The 19,494-nt window shown below is 40.9% G+C and overlaps 1 protein-coding gene across 8 annotated transcripts in view; it reads right to left on the reverse strand.

Moving 5' to 3' along the window:
• The window catches only part of LOC118276434 (syntaxin-binding protein 5), a 208,234-nt gene that overhangs the window by 17,617 nt on the left and 171,123 nt on the right, over window positions 1–19,494 (reverse strand). For 7 of the 8 annotated variants that reach the window (XM_050707559.1, XM_050707558.1, XM_050707556.1 and 4 more), the window contains exons 3-5: window positions 9,307–9,489; window positions 6,175–6,216; window positions 4,272–4,406 (exon numbers count right to left, since the gene is read on the reverse strand). In XM_050707559.1, coding sequence (XP_050563516.1) covers window positions 4,272–4,406; window positions 6,175–6,216; window positions 9,307–9,489 — 360 coding nt within the window. The remainder of the gene's footprint in view (window positions 1–4,271; window positions 4,407–6,174; window positions 6,217–9,306; window positions 9,490–19,494) is intronic. The other variant, XM_035594740.2, reaches the window with a different exon arrangement.

Below are 19,494 nucleotides of genomic sequence, written 5' to 3' on the forward strand. Positions count from 1 at the left end.
TACACTACAAACTATACGCAGAACAATCTCCCCTACATCCTTAATCTTCAATATCCAAATCGCAATCCCTAAACGGTCTGTAACGCACTTGTAACTTCTCTGGTGTTGCGTGTGTGTACGGGCGGAGTCGATTGCTTACTATCAAGTAGTAATCAGTGTGATAGTTAGCCGGCCTGTACAGAGTGTACACTCGATTCTATTTGTGCTGCAGCATACAGAAAGTAACCGAAGCCAAATAACCGCAGGTGTGACCGATGACCAAATAAATCAGTGGAGCAGTGAACCACTGTAGACATTCTAGTCCAGAACCTCGGGATAGAAATAAAAGACGTCCTGATAAATTATTTCCCCCGGACACTGACACTGACATGACAAACGCTTTCCGTCGGCTCACTTACAAACTGTAACACGAGACAGGATGCTGGGGGTTTTCGCTCTTTTTATTTGTAAACCTTGAGATATTTTGTGGTTTAACGAATCCGGTGTAGATGTCATCGCTTATCATGGCTGCGAATTATTTGTTTCGAATAAGGTTAGTTCTTCTATGCAATATTTGTAGCATAATATGTTAGGAAACAAATACAAACAGTTTATGCAACATAGTCGTGGATGTCGGGTATCGAGGCCAGGCGAGGTGAGGTCGTCCACAGAGCCAATCAAAGCGGCCGAGTAACACAATCGAATGGAGTTAATGGAGCGGATTGACATACACACAACACAACAACTACGTGTCTGTAGCTCACATTAATATGAATAAGGCTTTCACTAGCTGAAAATGTGATACATTTTGTTAGTACGGAAGGGGAAACACGGAAGTCGACAGGATACAATACACGATAAACTTCCTCCGTATCGGAACAGTCACTACCTGGTATCGTTATTTAATTCAAAGCTCCCAGAGAACATTTGGGAGCTGTCGGCACACGAGAGCCAATTAAAACCAAGTCCAAAATAAACTGGAAAGTGTAATTAACAAAATATAATGAATGTCACTAGCAGCGCACCAGCTCCGCACAGGTACGCCGAAAATACACAACTTTAGCAAATAAAGTTAGCCTCGACGTGTCGCTGACAGCTCGGCAGCGCGCCCGCCCCGCTCCCGCCCCGCACACGCCACGCTCACGCCACGCGATACACAAAAGATTCAATAGAAAACATTTCACTTTTGACGAAAGTTTAATTAACGAATAAATTTTAATTATTTTCCGCTCCAGCAACAACACAGGCTCGTTTGTCCGGTCACTTAGAACAATAAGTGTAAGGTCTAGTTGTAATGGACCCAGTTATTATAATTACTATTGCGAGTTATACATTTTAGCAGCCTGCTACAATGAGTCATCTTACTCTTCGTAGCTGTTTTCGTAGCAACTGTTAGTGCGGCTACGGACGGCTACGGATGGCTACGAATGGCTACGAGTTTTGCTACGAAAGGCTACGATGTGTTTGATGCAACATCAGTGTGGGGTTACTTGAAGTTGTAACTGAACGTGCACATAATTGGTAGCAATTATTACAATACACAGTCAATACAATCGTTCTATCACTAATCTTACACAAACAAGCCGTAGTTTCAACGACAAGTTAAGGACATACTCAACAGAATTGCCGACCGCTATCAGGCCTAACAGGTCCATTTCACTAACCATGAGCCGTCATTGGTCGAGATATGTAGGAGAGACACTAAATATTGAGTAGGCTCTTATCAAACTGGCCAGCTACTAAAGTGACTATCGTTACCCCAAATATTAATTTAATACATTACAACTTTATTGTTCTGTAATAAGGCTTAAAATTATAGCAATACATTGAATATAAGTTAAGACAGATATTAACGAGTCGCTGTCATCGTGTCTCTGTTTGAGAAACGACTAAAAGCAAATATTATATACTCGTACATAGTTGATGTCACTTTCTATCGCCACGACATATAATATTAACACTCCTCCCAGTGATAACAGTAAAATCTCTAAAAAACCAAATCTTAGAAGATGAAGCTGTAACGCCGCCTACACATGAGAACACATTACGTCTGATGGCAAGAAAGCTAGTTGAGAAAATGCGTGGCTTTATAGGCATTACCTCATTCCCTCCGGCATGAGATTAACATTACCGTTCACTTGTATCTTGTACACAAGCAGTATGTGTACACTTAGCTTTACTTGGCTTGGAACGTCACAAAAATATAGCATCGCTAATGTACAAGCGACAAAAGCGTTCGCTGTTAAAAAAACTGTCAAAATTATTTACCAGCTGTAAATGAGGGTAACTTGATGGCGTTTGTAGAACGACGAGTGTGTAGTGAGAGGGTACTGTTGCGTCAATTGTACCTTGTACACGTTTGTTACAACGACATAGTATATAGAAATTTCCACGAAATATGTGATGATAGGCCACAGATAAGAAATGTAATGAAATATTCCCACTGTTTGATGTAAAACATCGTCTTGTAAAATTGTATTTCTTTATTGTAACGAGACGGGAGATGGTTCCCTACAGTACAAGATAATGTGAGCTATTGTAAGTGACAGCTTCCATAACACCGTGCGTGGGACGTCATGTTGCTCTAACCTTTCACGAGGAGTTGACGTACTGGAGCTATACGTTAATGTAATCTTAAACTCGAGACACGAAGCACTTGTATGAATTATGGAGAGAATTTGGTTAAATAAGACATTTTCGTATAAATTTGTAATCAAGAAAGGGATGCTGGAGACTAAGAGCAGATTAGAGCGCGGCATAACTGGAGTGTATCCATTCTCCTCGGTGATAACGTAAAAAGAGATTTTAAACCGTCTGACGGAGGTACACGTGACACACTGCGAGGCCGTAAAGAGCCGACATTGTGTCGCACATTACTGCAAGGGCCGCGACTCGCCGGGGTAGGCAGACTCCACACAACGAGCCGACCGGCTGCCACATAAAATGTTCACACCAAATTTTTATTATCCGCGATATTTTTCCACTAAAATTCTTATTTTATACTTCGGGAGCTTGAAATATAAAATGTTCCTCGTGATTCCATATTTTATGGCGTTCGATAGAATATACACATTATGTTTGAAGAATATAATCGCCTACGCAGTAATAGTTGCAATGAAATATACAGCGCTGTTGTTGAGCTGTGTGTGGCCAATCGCAACACTTTATTCAAACAACATTTCTTTAAAGAAATAAATGATAAACATTGTTTCCACTTAGGCCTCCCTCTGGCAGTTGAGTGTTCGCCCTCAAAGTGTTGATGAGCTCAGCATATAAATAACAAGTCCTCGTGTGCGGAGTGCGGAGTGACTCGAGACAGACTCGGAGGGACACAAAATTGATGTATTCAACTCTAACAAATTGAGACACGAGTGAGTGTGTGACGCTTTCAGACCCAAGCCGAGATATTTTTGTAAGTGTATTTTCTTGGGAAACTGCATAATTCTGGCTGCTTGATAAAACCCCGCGGTCCGCGGTTACGAGCCCCCGGGAAGTAATATCGTACGATGATAAAGTGGGGGGAGCTGTCGGAGTGGGCGCGTCTCGCGGCATATGTATGAGTTTAAAATTATAATTCATAGCGTGTCACTTCCCGCGGGCCAACTTTACGATCGGCTACCGAGTAAATACATTCCTCGAGTAAGGAAGCTCGAATATTTCTAGTGAAACCTTTCTCCCGCGGCTTTATTTGCGTTCCCGGAGAGTACATCACTATTCCCGGGCAAATAAGGATGCGATCAAATCTGAGCGTGTTCTGCGTGAATGTCAAACATGTCACGGATTTGTATGTAGCATGAATAAATTAGAATATCAGTGAGTAGAAAAGATTGTCCCTAGAATCATTTTAGCAGATATATATTCGTAACAATATTGAGTACGACGTAGTCATTCATTGTCAACTAAAATTACATAAAACGTCAATACTATATTATAAAATCATGTCGTAATCCGTACACAACACGCTACTACTTAATCCCTCACCTACGGCGGAGGATCAGTGCGAAGCCAGCAAATCTGACAACTGTAGCAGTTATGTGTAATCGGATGATGGATGCTTGTGACACGTCGTGCGAATACTCGTAGTTTCAACTCTCTGGTAATGTACAGTAGAGTCGCAAACAGCTTATATTCTTAATGTATCGAATTGATGATTTTTGTTCTCCCTAAGATATTTCGAACGCTAAGTATTCGTAATAAAGAATAGCAGGTTGATGTACTGCTCTAAGTTGGACCAGTCGTACCTCTTGTCGTTTTGGTAGGTTATTCCTGATAGCTTGGTAAAGGGTACTCACACTTCAATGGCCTTGTTCCAGTTGATGACGTATCCGGAGAGCGCGAAGGTCTCGATGTTGACGACGTGCACGTTGCCGCGCTCCGTGCCCACGTGGATCCACTTGGACGCCAGCGGCAGGTGCAGGCACGTGATCCTGGAAGCACACATCACATTTACACCACCACACTTACTTACACGTCACCATACATGACCACGGATAGTCTACAAAGTTAGAGGAATCTGTCAGAGGACCAACAAATACTGACATCTGCACCGACATATCGGCAGTTTTGTTACCAAAATACAGCAAGTTTAAATTGTAATCTTTAATATACACATGATATTGCCAGTAATTAACAGACGCTACCAAAAAACAACAATAAATCTAAGTAATTATACTACAAACCGACCAGTAGTCAGTCTGACGGACAGAGGTCACGACATCTACTACACAGCGAACAGCGACATTAATATACTAAACATTTGTCAACAGCTGAAATATACAAATTGCTATTTCCTACAATAGTTTGGTCACAATGGAATGACCAGCTAAGGTACACCATTCAATACAGGTAAGGTTATATTGCCCTACCTACATACATACATAGTGAATAGATAAGAATTGAACATCCCTAGACCTATTCTCAGCCTGGCACCTATGATAACCTAGTAACTTTTAGTACGGCCTCACTATGTCTAGGTGTATGTGAAACAGTAAATAGGACTATAAAATTGTAGGGATAACATTATAATAAAATTTTATACACTACGTATAGTATATGTCACATATACGTAGACCTACTTTATAAATTTTGCTTCACTAACCTATACTCATAATTACGTTCCAGTTTCTCGTAATATCTACAATGAAACTGAAAGTATACAGAAAAGTATGCCACCGGCTAATGTGGGCTAACACCGCATTCAACAGATTTGTCCACGTGTTTCATATTACGTGTGTACAGGCGGACATTGCGATTACTGCGCGTTCACGAAACATATTCAGTTTTACGTGGAACAGTAAAAGTTTATCTAAACGAGGTACACACATCAGTGGAATGAACAGAAGGTCCATTCTGGTAACAAGCGAGTAATACTAACATTGTATTAATGACAGTACATTGTACTTAATTAGAAAGCAGATACGGTTTCACTTGTTTATTTAATCAGTACATTTACTGGTTAAGGTTTTGTATTAGTTGATCTTCTGCTGTTTTCCTATAGTGTGTTACAACCCTCGCGCGCCGTAACGGCCAGTGCTGATAAAGTTCCCCGCTGTACACTTTTTAATTAACCCTTTACGCGGCGATTACGTGGCGATCTTGTGCTCGTATCGTTTGCTTTTTATACTCGCAACGGTTGCACGGGTTTTAGCCAACACAGAGGCTATCGTTTTTTAATACCTTGTAAGCGGTTTAAACCAATATTAAAAATAAATATTGTCTATAGAAAGTAATCTAGAAGAATACCTGTATTTACTTTAAGCAGCGAGTGTAAGACATCTAGAACCTGAATGTTCATGCAATTTCTACAACACTGGTTGTGCAGTATGTTACGAGTTTACGACACAGCGCGTGTTGGACATGCACCTAAATATAATATTATGTACAATTTCTTATACATATAAACTTACTTCTACAACTTCTAACAGTAGGTTCTCTCTTTATAGATAGCGTATTACCTTTTATTTAAATCAAATATTTTTATTTAAGCTCGGGGAAAGTATCTCGATGCAGACAGAGGTAACTAACGTAGTACTAAAGTATTTCGCTATATACGTCGGCAGTAGTTTGGCAAGATAGTATTTACAAGTTATTTCAGATAGTTCGACAGTCGGCGACATGGCCACAGGTCGTGCGAGTGCGTGCAAGTTCGTGCGAGTGCGTGCAAGTGCGTGCGACATCAAACTAACACAGACTCACCCCTTTATTTCGTTAGTCGATAGTGAAAGTTTGATGCGTGATCTGTAACAGCGCAAAATGTACGCCTCAACTATATGTGCATGTATGTCAGTACGTCAGTACGTCAGTGCGCCACTGTCGCGGGACACACGCGGGGTGCAACAAATGTAACCACTGCGCGACACACAGACGGAACAACAAGCGTTCTCTTTGACATGTTGCCTTGTATTGCAACGCGATGGATTCTCAAGATGACACAGTCAGATCGGTTATGTCGAGACAGACACGACACATGTTTTGTTGTGTTCATATTCTTTCGATGTATTAGAGTTATTTGGTATCAATTATTTTAACTATAGCAACATTGAGACTTCAACGTGACACACAATTTTCCAATGTGCGAAAATATTTGTTGCACCCACAATGGTAATAACAGAACTAGACTAGAACCTACAAGTACTTAATCTAAATGTCTTGAAGCCTGTCACAGGTCACACGTTAGTGGTCTCTATCTAATCTTTATTATTTAGGAATAAACTAAACTAGTCACCGCTAACATGTGATTGTACCAGGCTGTCATAAAGTGTTGAGAGTTAGTCACATGACGAGTGCGAGAGACTAAGGTGTGCTCAGTGTGCTGATGATGGGAGTTTCCTATTGCTTTAAATAACGGTAAAGTGTAGTTTAAAAGATAGATGTTGAAGATGTATTGTATAAAGCTGACAGAACCATACATGGACTTAGTTACGTTAAAACTCCTTAAGAACAGACAGCTAACTAAGTCTTTATTTCTTGGTGAAATAAGCCCCACGAACTATTGAACCATTGAATAAATAATGTACACAACTTGATTTCTTCCCCCAATTTGGTTCGTAAGTCGTTGAAAGGAATCACTCAATCACTGAGTAAGTCAAGGCTGGTCAGTCGGACCCCGGCGAGCGCGGCGCGGGTTAACTGTCAGATTGCGTGAGTGACTGGAGTAGTAAGTGTATGTGTGTCATCGCGTGCGTATGTGTGGGTGTATCACTGATTTAGTGAACGTGTGGACGATCAATTAGTCAATCAAAGCGAATAAGTCAGAAAGTGAAGATGTTAGGTAAAATGGAGTGTTTATATTGTTTGAAGGCAGTTGAGTTACGGGTACACAAAGTTAAATGTTCACGTCGAGATTCGAGATCGAAACACTAACTTCAATAATCTATGTATAAGGTAATGAATTCATGTCACATTATTGACAGTACAACCCTTGGAAAGGGTGACAATATCCAATTATGTATACATAGTTCCCCAAACATTATCTGTTATGGCGTAGCTGCGAGTGATGTACACATAGTTTACTGCTGAGAAAGCAGCTCGAGAGACAGGGCGACACAACATCTCCGTTGCCATGACAACGGGCCGCGTAATTACAGCCCACGGCCAACGGCGCCCTCTAGTGATAAATTAAACAAAGCAACAATAACGACGGACAGACAATACCTCACTGATTTATGACGAATCAAGTTGGATTGTAAACTGTCTGCAAAGTTTCATCAATTCCGTTTTAAATGTAAACGAGCGATCTTAATTACTGTGGCGACTGTAGCTTTACGTCACAGATATATTTTACGAGCAGATATTAAACGTTACGTCGCCCGACCAAATAGAAAATAAAGTGAGGAAAGAAAATCGACGGAAATGTCCGCAAACGAGCGCCGGAAAATGGTGAGACGAACATGCCGGAAATGAGGAGCGACCTCTGGCGAGCACACAGCGAGTCTCGGGGAATAGTGACATTACGTCGTTGTAGCCAATCCCCATATAAGTTAATACGGAACGAACATTCCCGTCACGAGTGCGGCCCAATCAGCCGGGTCGCGGCGACCGGCGGCGGCGCGCGGCGGGTTGGCGTTAATTCGAGTAATTACTGCTCTGTATGCAAACAGCCGGGGGACGGGCCCGCCGCGCTGCTTCTAAATGGCCACGGCCATTGCAAGTGATTTAGTTTTTATTTGGCGATGATGACCAAAACGAGCTCGTGCGTGGGCAAAAGTGGAAGGGGATGGGGTGTGACAAGAGGCCGCAGACATTAGATAACAGGACACCAATGACACTGGAGTCTATTCATTCAGAAATCCTTCGCACTGAGTTCATTGAGGAAGTATAAGACAATAGCTAACAATAATTGCTGGTTGTGATGTTTCTACCAATAAATGAAGCCGTTGTACAACGAACACAATTCCGGAACGATTAATATCAATCGTGTGGAAACAAACAAAAAATCTGCCAACAAACAGATGGCCGGAGCCATAAAATTATCTTCAACAGAATAATGGCCGCCACCTCGAGCGGAATGAAATACGACGCGGCGCCAGCCGACGACAGAGGACACCCGGACTGACGACACCGGGGGGAGGGGGGGGGACTATAAAAGTTATTGTAATTGTAGCAAACAGAGTGGATGGCAGGGTGGCTGGGTGACTGGTGGCACTGCCAGCAGTTGCCGGCCAGGCGAGGACAGGTTCGAGTCAGCGCGCATAAAACTGTCGCAACTTCGTAATTTGTATAAGTTTACGGTATTCCGATGGCGCGGCGCTGGAGCGCGGCTCAAAAATGAGCTCTCCAAGTTTTACTGCTGGAGTATTTGTCGCAGTGAACTGTTGCGGACACTCCGCACTCCGCACTCCGCGGGGGAATTGATATACTTCGACGACGTGAAACAGACTCCAACTTTATGGAAATGTACCACTTTGATATGTAGTTCGGATATGTCGTGGAATGTAAAAATGTTGTAATATTTAGTGAAACTACTGTTTAATGTTTACTTGCGAGTGTTACTGCACAAGACTGACATCTTCAACAAGTAACACGTGGCTCAGCAGCCATGTCACATCAACTTCAACTAAAACAATAACATTTGCATATTACTGTTACATGACATCACTAAGTTTCTGTATCTGTCTCCAGAAGCAATACCACTCGCGAGTAAACGGTGCGCAGTAACATTACAGTAGTGGGGAGTACTACGGTTTATATTTCTGGGAGTTTAGTTACCGATGACTTCCAGCGTTTATCTCGAGTTTGTTTAGCAACAACTATCCTACGGAGCGAGTCATCGACACGTGAACTAAGTTATCGTGCAGTGGGAGAGTTACTGATAGTTTGATGTGTTACCTTTCTCTCTGGAACTTGAGGGAGTGCAGCCGCTGCGGGGACTTCTGCCGGAAGGTCCAGAGGTGCAGCTGGTCGTCCGCGGTGGCGGTGACGAGCGCGCCCTCGTTCACCAGGAACCTGGCGTGCAGCACCGCCTCGCCGCACTCGTGCCGCACGTGCGAGTCCACTCCTGGACCGCCCAGACTGATGTACTGGCTCAGGATATTATTTACATTACGTATAAATTGATATTTGAAGTTATTGTAGTTTCGATATACGTAGGGTGTTAGCAGTTATTTGTGATAGCATTGAGCACACAAATGAGAAGTCTCTGCCCATTAATTGACTCAAAACAGTAGTGACGTTATACAATACAGCTGTTCAAGGATATTGTAAACAACAATTTAATGTAATTTGATATAAGAAATGACAAAGAAATCTTTTTAATATTCAGTGGAGTCGTCCCAGTGGATCCTGTACAGATCTACCGGCTTTGTGAAATAATTACATCAAAACATAAACTCGTTACGAGTTATATTTTTATTCTCGTCGGGGCCCTAAGACGGCGCTTACACTTTGTTAATAAATTGGAGAGGGCACGTAAAATGGCGCATTGTACCTCACCTTTGTGTGAGCTTCGTTACGCTTGATTTCGATACAATTAGGGGGCGGCAGAGGTGTCGCCAGCATAAATAAATCACCTGCCGCCGAGGTACTGGGATCGTTATTTCATGCGAGGTTTTTTACAAAAACCGTTTAGGCTTATGTGGAAAAAACAATGTAAGTACGCTTACAAAGCGAACATGTATCACTTAATAGGTACCTATATATACACGGAGGTATATGTTATGTAATATGTTTGAGATTTACTTACAAATAACGATTCCAAATCAGAATCAAGTACATAACATATAGTAATAGGTAGTAGTCCCGTGTGTAGTCCTAAGTCTTACAACGTGTGGCCGGGCATAACGCGACTTGCCGCGAATATAATTAGTACTTAGTACTTGGAATACGATGCCACGTCTCTTTGTCTGTCTGTATGTTGGTTTGCTTGTGTGTTTGTGCGGTTGGAGCCTGTGGAGCTGGTGGAGGTTGGCTGTTTGTCTAGAATTAAATTTACACCAGAATTAATTTGATGGATATCACACCCGGAGCGGTGGACTACCTAGCGGGTTACCGGGGCTCCGGCTCGAAAAGCAGGAGTAGGAACAGAGTGGATGTTTTTAGACAGTAAGATACTGACACTCCTTCTTCCTTTAAAAAAATATTATAATATTGCTAGCCTACACTTCAGGATTTTAAGCAGAGTTCAATAGATACTTACCTAAAGTTATTTATAAATTCGAGTAAATTAAAATATCTATAGCTATTGAACAATTCACAACTAAGAAATATTCAAAGAAATATTTTTTCATTTACACAATAAGTAACATTAAGTACCGTACATTAAAAGTTGGAGAAACTGAAATTGGTCTGTCTGATACAGTGGGTACTGCCAGGGAGCAGGTAACGTAATGAGCTTAATGTTTTCATTCGTCTAATTAAGTACAAACAGACACAATTACAATGTTATGGAACATAAATGTAGAATGTAACGTAAATTAGGAACATTTCATACTGAGTCGTATTTTTGTTAGTTAATTAATTTAGGTATTTGTACCTCGTACTAGTTATACTTCATTAAATTAATGTTACTAGCGCTTCCTTCGGTAATATTTCTACACTATAAAACTAATCAAGGGCCCAGTTAGCTGTGTATCGACGAGCAGTATGGAAGGAGCGGGTAATGTGGCGTGACGTCACTGCGATCCCGGCCGTCTATCGGCACTAATAGACAGGTGTTCGTTACCGCCGCCTCTTCATTAACGAACGTATTGTTTAACATCGCTGGAACAATATCCTCTGAAGGGCTCACAAGTTTGCATTACTTGCTGGAATAATAATGGCTGAACTAGCGGAGCAGTCGGCGCCGCGTGCCGTGTGACGTCATAACTCAAAGTTCGCAGACGGCCATTGGCAGCTCATTAAACATGGACACGGGCAGCTCAACTTGTTTAATTAAACGTTCCGTTCAACAGAACGACTCTAGCCCGACGTGAGACGTTCGCAAGTTGCTGAGAAATCTAAACAAACAGCTCGAGTTGGCCATTTCATAAGTCATTAGTTCCGATGGGTGGCGCCACCGGCGGCCGTCGAACTTCTGCGGATGTTGTGATTCATGAACACGGATTTTAATATTCATTAATATTTATGGAAGGTACTCCAGTAAAAACGCGGCGTTAATTTGTTGTGACGTGAACAGCAAGATAACTTCTTCCATCATTTATACTTTGTGGGACCCTGTCACAATGTTAGGGCGGGCGGAGGCGGGGAAAGGTTGTTTCTTCAAAATATAAGCAAACATCGCTGTCACAATACTTCCTCAGATTCACTGAACTGACTGAAATGACCAGCGAGGCTGTAAACCATTGAGTTGTACAGTTTATCATTGCGGGGCCTTGTTATCTTTGTTTGCCGCCATTAAGGCCCGCCAGGAGGAAAGGTACCATTTTATGTGTATTTTAATTAGCTGAAATGGTTCCCCTGTAATGATAACTTCAAGGGAATTATGATAAATATCCGGCGAGTGGCGACTGCCTGCAATATTAATGAATTCTTGCGTAACTGCCATTTTCTTTAACCATGAACTTAGCAATAACCAGATCATGGTTTATGTTCGCTAAATATACAATTTACTCTTTAAGTATAACTTGTAAATTTTGTGACAAATTGCGTTTTATAAAACAAAACAAAGTAATTAACAAAGTATTGCCGCAGTTGTTAATTACAAGATATCGTTTATTGTTGATTTATTGGTTCATTTAATCTGTACTTGCTTGAACTCGCTAATCTTCACAGCTACAAGTCCGACTTAAAACAATATTTTTATAAACAGTTCTGCCACCTAGAAAAGTTAATATAATATGATATTTAATAGCAGATCACGTTGGTGTAAGTGCACAGAACTCGTGATACAACAATGTTTTATTATATTCAAGAGCCGCAAAGTTGTCAACCAGTAATCTGCACTAACTCAGTCCTTTCAATAATTTCTGTGCATTCTGCTCACGTAGAGCGGCGCTCGCAATTGGCCGGCAGTGGGCAGGCGTCAGCTACATTGTAAAATATTGCGGCTCCTTGTCAAACCTAGATAATCCCTAGGTCTTACAATTCCAACCTGATGGCTGAGCTTCATACTCGCCAAATTCATAGAGTTAATAGAAAAAGGTCGCAAATAAGTAAGTAATGGAGATAGAATTGTGGACCTTATGTAAATGGACGAGCCAATTGTGGAGGTATACGGGGGATTAAATATTATTCTAGGATCGAAGATATTCCTCTGGTATGAGTGGACGGATTAGCTCCCAAGATATTTACCATTCATTTACTCAGCACCAGCTGGTTGTTCACAAAAGATACGTTCGACGGAACATTTTCTTTTCAACAAAGATTCAATAAAAATCTTATTTTACTCGTATAATAAATTTGTCACGTAATGCTGGCGGGTCGAGTCAATTTACTTAGGTGCCGGGATCCGAACCACAAATAAAATGATCAAACTATGGCCGCGTTCGGCCGGGATTTGAACAAAAACGTTATGTGACGACTTTTGCTGGGAATTTGTTTTTGATTGAATCTATCGGAACAATTGGCTTCTTACGTATTGGACATGTTGTTTTAGAAATAATATCACGCTTTCTCTTCTTATGAGTAGAACGATCTTGTACAAATAATGTCGCTGCTCCACTTAATGAGTAATATCTGCTTAGATAAGTAATTTAATAGTCACTGATGTTATTACCTACGATTTGGAACTACCTAGCTTCACCGACGGTGAGACTGACAGACTGACTGTTATTTATTTCTTTATGACTTTAAATTTACAAGCAATAGCGAGATAAAAATAAAATGTTAGATTGAAACAAAATTGTACAATTGAATCAAGGTACGATAAAGTAAAAGATATTATTAAGGCGGCTTTATTTAACCGACGTAATGTAACCGCCACCGACATCCAGCATTACGTTACTCGAAAGCCAATTTATGTAAATGTTTAAGGAAAATATATTTTTACCTTAATCCAAAGTTGTTTTATTCCAAAATCAAATATAAAACGTTCCAGTAACTGTTGTTTAGATTGACCGTTGTTCAAGTTTGGTTTGGTATAACTTTCTGATTTATTCATAGAAGATAATTCAGTCACAATTTAGATTATGCCTATTCAAAATATTTACACTTTATTCTCCGAAGGAATCAATGTAAACCAATATTAATTACCTATACGCCATAAATCTGTTATTATAAAACCTATCTTTAAGCCTTTCACTGCCAACAAAAAACTGTTAAAGGCTATTCCTCCTAACCTTGTCCGACATGGCGTCTAAAGTACCAGTACTTTATTACATGAACAACTCACACTACATATACTAATGCAACGGAATCGCTCGTAAAAACAGATTTAATTTAAACAAACTTTTAAAAGCAGGTTCCTTTTCCATGACTGTTGCAGTCGTCACGCGAACAAAGTTCAGTTAAGTTGTACAGTTGATTATTGCGCCTGCGCCAGTGTTCGCAACCAACTAGTTAACTTTAACCTGCTACCATTAACTGAGACACATAAAGTTACCTTCGTTACACCACTGCAGCCATTTTTAACCATTGCGTTTTACTTGTGAATATTTCACGGAGATTATGAGAGTGGGTTTCACAAAACTTTGTTGGCAATGAATAATTAACAAGATTCTTGACGAGTTGGCTCCGACGCCCCGTCATCATAATGGGCCATGACTTTTATCATCTAACAATATTTTCTTTACACATATTAGAAAGAATATCTAGTATTCGAGTAGCTAGTTATTTTTTTATACCACGGTGGTGGCACGTAAGCACACGGTCCACCTGATTGAGGCATTACATGCGCTTTGCTGACCCTAAAACTAAGTTAAGGAGTTATACTTACGTTAAATAAAAAAGGTAATGAAAGAGCAGTGTATATTAATGACGCAATATTATCTGTAAGTACCCTCGTAGGTACCATCGTGTCACCAGATTACATGCGTTTAAAACCGTTCACCCCGACCGGCGCTAGGGACGGCCATTAAGCCGTCGGCTACTAAAAATATTGTTTCTCCAACATTTTCCTCACATTTATTTTACGACACCTACATAAAGACGCCTCGCTGCGAAATTTCATTAAAATCGCCAACAAACCGGCGGACCTCTGTCACTGCGACAAATTAAAAGCAAAATAAACGGCCGCACGCTCTCGATGAGTAGAGAGCTCTTTATTTATTTCATTTTTAATATCAAACGGCGTCACCACTCAAACTCTCAAATTAAGGGCAATTTTGTCGGAAAAATATCAGTGTGCGGACTCCGAGGGAAATTAATTAGCAACAAAGCAATATTAAAGATGGCGGCCGGGTACCGGCGGGAAAATGTAATTTATGATTAAAAATATTAAGAAATTATTACCACTCCCGCTCACTCCACGAAGATTTTTACTTTTGTAAATATTTAATAGGATACTTTTGGAAATTCGTAAATACAACCCATTTCCTTTTATAATAAGTACCAAACACGAAATTAATCAGTAAGTCAGTTCGTCAAGTTACACAGTATCAATAGTTATGTAAACATAGAACAAAGTAAGCAAGCAGTGTGCAATCAGTTAGTAGTTGACACACACACACACACACACGGCCATTATACCGGGTGATACAAAATAAATAAGGGGTTACTTTAACTTGTTGATGCATTGAAACACTTGTAGATTTGTTCTACAAGTAGTTATTTGTCAACTTCTCTAGCGGGAGGGGAGTGACGAGTCTAACTCCCCCTCGCAGCAGGGTGGGGTGGCTGGCGCGCTGCCAAACTCGTTACACACTATCATTTATTGGAAAATGGGTCTCATCTTCAGCCTCATTACGCGCCATTAATTGCGTCTTAAATGACCCCCTGTACAATTATACGTTACTGTTACTTTGATCTTAAGTTATGGCACTGGGTTTACACCAAACTTAAAGTATATTTGGTTTTTAATGTAGTTTGAAGATTACTACACAACTAACAAATCAAGGTACTTTAAGTAAATGTCGATACAAAACAAAGCATATTAGTTTCATTTCTTCCATTCGCAATATAAAATAGAAAACACAGTCTCCGGCAGGCGGCTATATATCTTATAGTGAGAGCTAGTATCTCCGGCGGCGGCAGATTGGCTGCCATCCAACGCCGGCCAATCGTGCAGGAAGCGAGCGCGGCGGGCGCGCAGCAGCTGCTACCAGGTGCAGCCTGCTGCATGCTGCACTTGCCAACTGAATGTATTCCTTTTAAACTTTTCTGGCAACACTGCCACTTGTCGGCTACTGATACTTGTATGTCGTTGCCAGAAAATTCTACAAGTTATTTTTAAATTATGCCTTGTAGGTAATGCATTGCTATGGAGAATCTCTTGAGGGCGAAGTGAGATTAACTGGTGATAATAATTTATGGTTTCAATTACATGTGTTATGATTCCACAATGTGACGTCACACAACAAGGGCCCTCGAAGGTCGGCAGCTCACCGCGCACTGCGGCCGGGCAACATCGTATTAACGTTATCCGGTCTACATCCCAGCTTATCCGGCGCTAGAATCACGTGCGAGATAATACAGCGGCCGGGTAGCAGCCGGGTAGCAGCCGGGTAGCGGCCGGATATCCCGCGTCCGGCCGCCGGAGAGTGTAATATTCTCGTAGAAAGTGTTTTTATAAGATAGGTAAACGTGTTTTATTGGAGGCCGGATATAAACTGAAGTATGAATATTGAGTAGTGCCCGCATACATAGTGAGTGGATAGATGACGTCATACATTTCGTTAACATATTTACTATGATAAAATAACCATCGTCAATGATCCATAAACCTACCATTACTTGTAACTTAGTGTACCAAGTCATTGGGGGAAGAGAGAATAGTTTTATTGGTTCGACACATATTTCCAAAATCCAATTTTCATTTCACGACTTGATAATTTTATTGTCTGATCATATAACCCCTGAGTCGAGGGGTGAAAATAGGGGACAAGTGAGTAACCGCGGGAAATTGTTGGAATATCACAAGTTCAGTTATTTGAGAAGTATGGGAAATATTCGATCGTCTCAACGTAAGCATATTAGCTGAATTAGTTGAAGTAGCTGTGAGAACCGCTTGTATTAATAACACGAAGCTTGTGTTCTAATATTAAATATTCAGGGAACTTAATAAACTAAAGTCCCCGTCACGAGAAGCTATAAATTTTGTAAACAAGTGTTCAGGAGTTCACAACGTAAAAGTAAAAAGTGATAACGAAACAATAACAAAATTAACAATAACAACCAGATCCGCGACATATGCAAAGCAATGAAACAAACTCGTAAGCATTCGAAACTCGAATGACTGTTTATTTCAAAATGGCGTCCCGATAGTTTACAATCCCTGCGACGGACGCGTTCCGGTACCAAGAAACACAAACGATAGCGCTTTGCGTCGTTAAAATATAATTCGACTAAATTAAATAGGTTATTACTTTCATATAACCCGTCTATATTTCATGTCGATTGAATATGTTCAAGTTATTATTATCTCGCAGTATAAAATGTTTACTTAGTAAAAGATGTTTGTTTACATAATTTATAGCTTCTCGTGGCGGTTACTTTAAGATGATTAAATACCGTAGCACTACACACCAAACTCCACGTAACATTAATTAACTATCAAGAAGTATTAACTGTCTCTAAACTTATAACTTAATATAAACACGTACAAAACTAAGTATTTATTCATACTTAGTTTAGTCAAAGTTAATATTAAAGTGTGACTAAAAGTTGAATGGTTGACGAAACAAACAATGAAGTTGCAGTAATCTCCAACTTGTCAAATAAATCTACGTTGACGCCGGTTGGAAGTGGTGACACTTTAACAAATCCGAGGCGACACGTCAGCGCTGACCGTACACCCCGTACAGCCCGTACAGGCGTACACTCCCCACATAAATTAAGCGCTGTCCAATCCGCGTACATTTAATTAAATCGCGAACCAGTCGAAAAGCTTTGCGGAATTATAAACGGACCTTTGCAAATAGGGCTCTAATAGACCGGCGGGGGCGGGGGAGGGTTAAATTGCGGTCAGTAGGGGATTAGCAGAAAGTGTTCCGACGACTATTTAAGTGCGTGAGGCGAAGTGGACGAGAATATGGGATCACTTGTAACGAGGGCCGGCGGTGGCCGAGTACCTGATGGAGCACTCTGTGTATTGTATTGTGTGGCTACACTGTAACTACTGGTGCTTGAGGGAAACGGCTTTGTGTTGCTACTTCAGGTACAACTCATACAAAAATATATTTCAACACACTTTCCGTTTGTGTTCATTGATCAGTTTAATAAAGAGTAGTATTACGTGTAGTTTTTGTATAGCTTAACAGAAGAGATGCAATAAAATCCCGAAATCCATTAAGTTTAGTGTGGCCGCACAAGATTAGCCTCATTGTCTGGCTAGAACTAGATTAAGGCTGAGATTTCCTCTCAGACATTTAGGAAACTTGGCAAAAATGTAATTTGTATGCGGTCCACTGGGAATATTACGTTAATAAAATAAAACTAAATATTATAGGGACATTAGGGCGACGTTCAGCCGACCGTGAGGGCGGGGGTTCGGCCCCGGGGGATGTAATTGCGAACTGATATTTAGGGGAAAGCGATCCCACCTGTAATCCTTGTTTCTATTCAATTAATATTTACATAAAGTTAAGATGGTACTCAACTAGATATACTTTTCTTTTATGTGTTGTTTATCTCGCGCATGTCGTAGGTACCTGTACCTAAGGACTTTTTATGAAACATTAAAGGTTTATGCCTAACTTAGTACCAAAGTGACACTCACACTGTTTATGTTTCCTGGTGTAGGCGGGAGAAGTGTTAAAATGGTACCTAGGAACACAAGCTCCGTGGTTTGACACACATGTGGTTTTACGTGTAGAAGTTCTGACTTTATGATAAAAGTTACTTATTACAGTGTTATTACTCGAAAAATAAAGGCTAAAGTCAGTAAAAGAAAATATGTGAAAGCCAACCATTGACATAAAAACGTTAAAATACTTTATTTAACATTAAACGCAACTGTAATTATTCGCCCTTCAGCCCCACCAGCGTCGAGTGGACACTTAACACACTTAATCTCCGCAAAGACGGCGGATATAACCGGTCCGCTCCGGTTAGAGGCGGTCCGCGCCGGACCGAACCGGCGAACATTTTGCCACTCGACTTGTAAAAAGGTTTCAAGAAGCTGGCGCCTGTTTGTCGAGCGCTTACAGCGGACCTCAGCACTCCACAGCTTTTTGTTTTAGTTTCAACAGTACCCTCTGCACTGGAGGACGGATTTAGAGGGATTAAATGGAACTCAATGATCTGCCTCAACTGAGCCGAGCTGGGTACTTTGATATTGGGATTACTTTACACTTGATTTCACAACACGTTAGTCTCCTAAATGCATTTTGCTTTATTGGGAATGTTAGCACATTAAATACAACGAATTAACTGCAAATACCGAACAAAGCTCGCTGATACGATTACTGAACCATTCGTTTGAATAAACAACAAACGTTTCCACAACAACAGCACGATGTATCGCTGATCGCTGACAAACAGCTGACGCTCGCGATATGCTATCTACTGCAAGTTGTCGACGCTGCAGGGGTGGCGCCACCGTCACCGCTCTCACCAACTGCCATCCACCAATAAAAACCAACCACTTTTTTACTACAACGAAGCTGTTTACGTATTTATGAGACGGACCGTACTAAAGGGGTCGTAAATAACGTGTTATGCTGGCCCTACGATAAGAATGTCTCGATCGCTGCGCGTGACAGCCCTGAGCTCTGCTTTACTTGGCTTTGAGGAATAAATTGAAATTCATAAGTGATCGGATGAGGTCTGGGCGAGAGCTGTCTCGTGGAGAACTAGGCATTATGTGATATAAGAAGTAATCGTAGTCTAGTGGGGAAACAGCCAAACATCTTCGAACTACGTTCAATAATACACTTCACGAGGTACAGAAAATGGAGTTATGAGATATATCAATCATGATTTCTAAACATTTTTTAACCAAATATTTAGAATTTGTCTATTTATTACATTAGATGGCCAGGTATC

This window comes from Spodoptera frugiperda, chromosome 31 (genome assembly GCF_023101765.2).
Source record: "Spodoptera frugiperda isolate SF20-4 chromosome 31, AGI-APGP_CSIRO_Sfru_2.0, whole genome shotgun sequence".
Taxonomy (NCBI): domain Eukaryota; kingdom Metazoa; phylum Arthropoda; class Insecta; order Lepidoptera; family Noctuidae; genus Spodoptera; species Spodoptera frugiperda.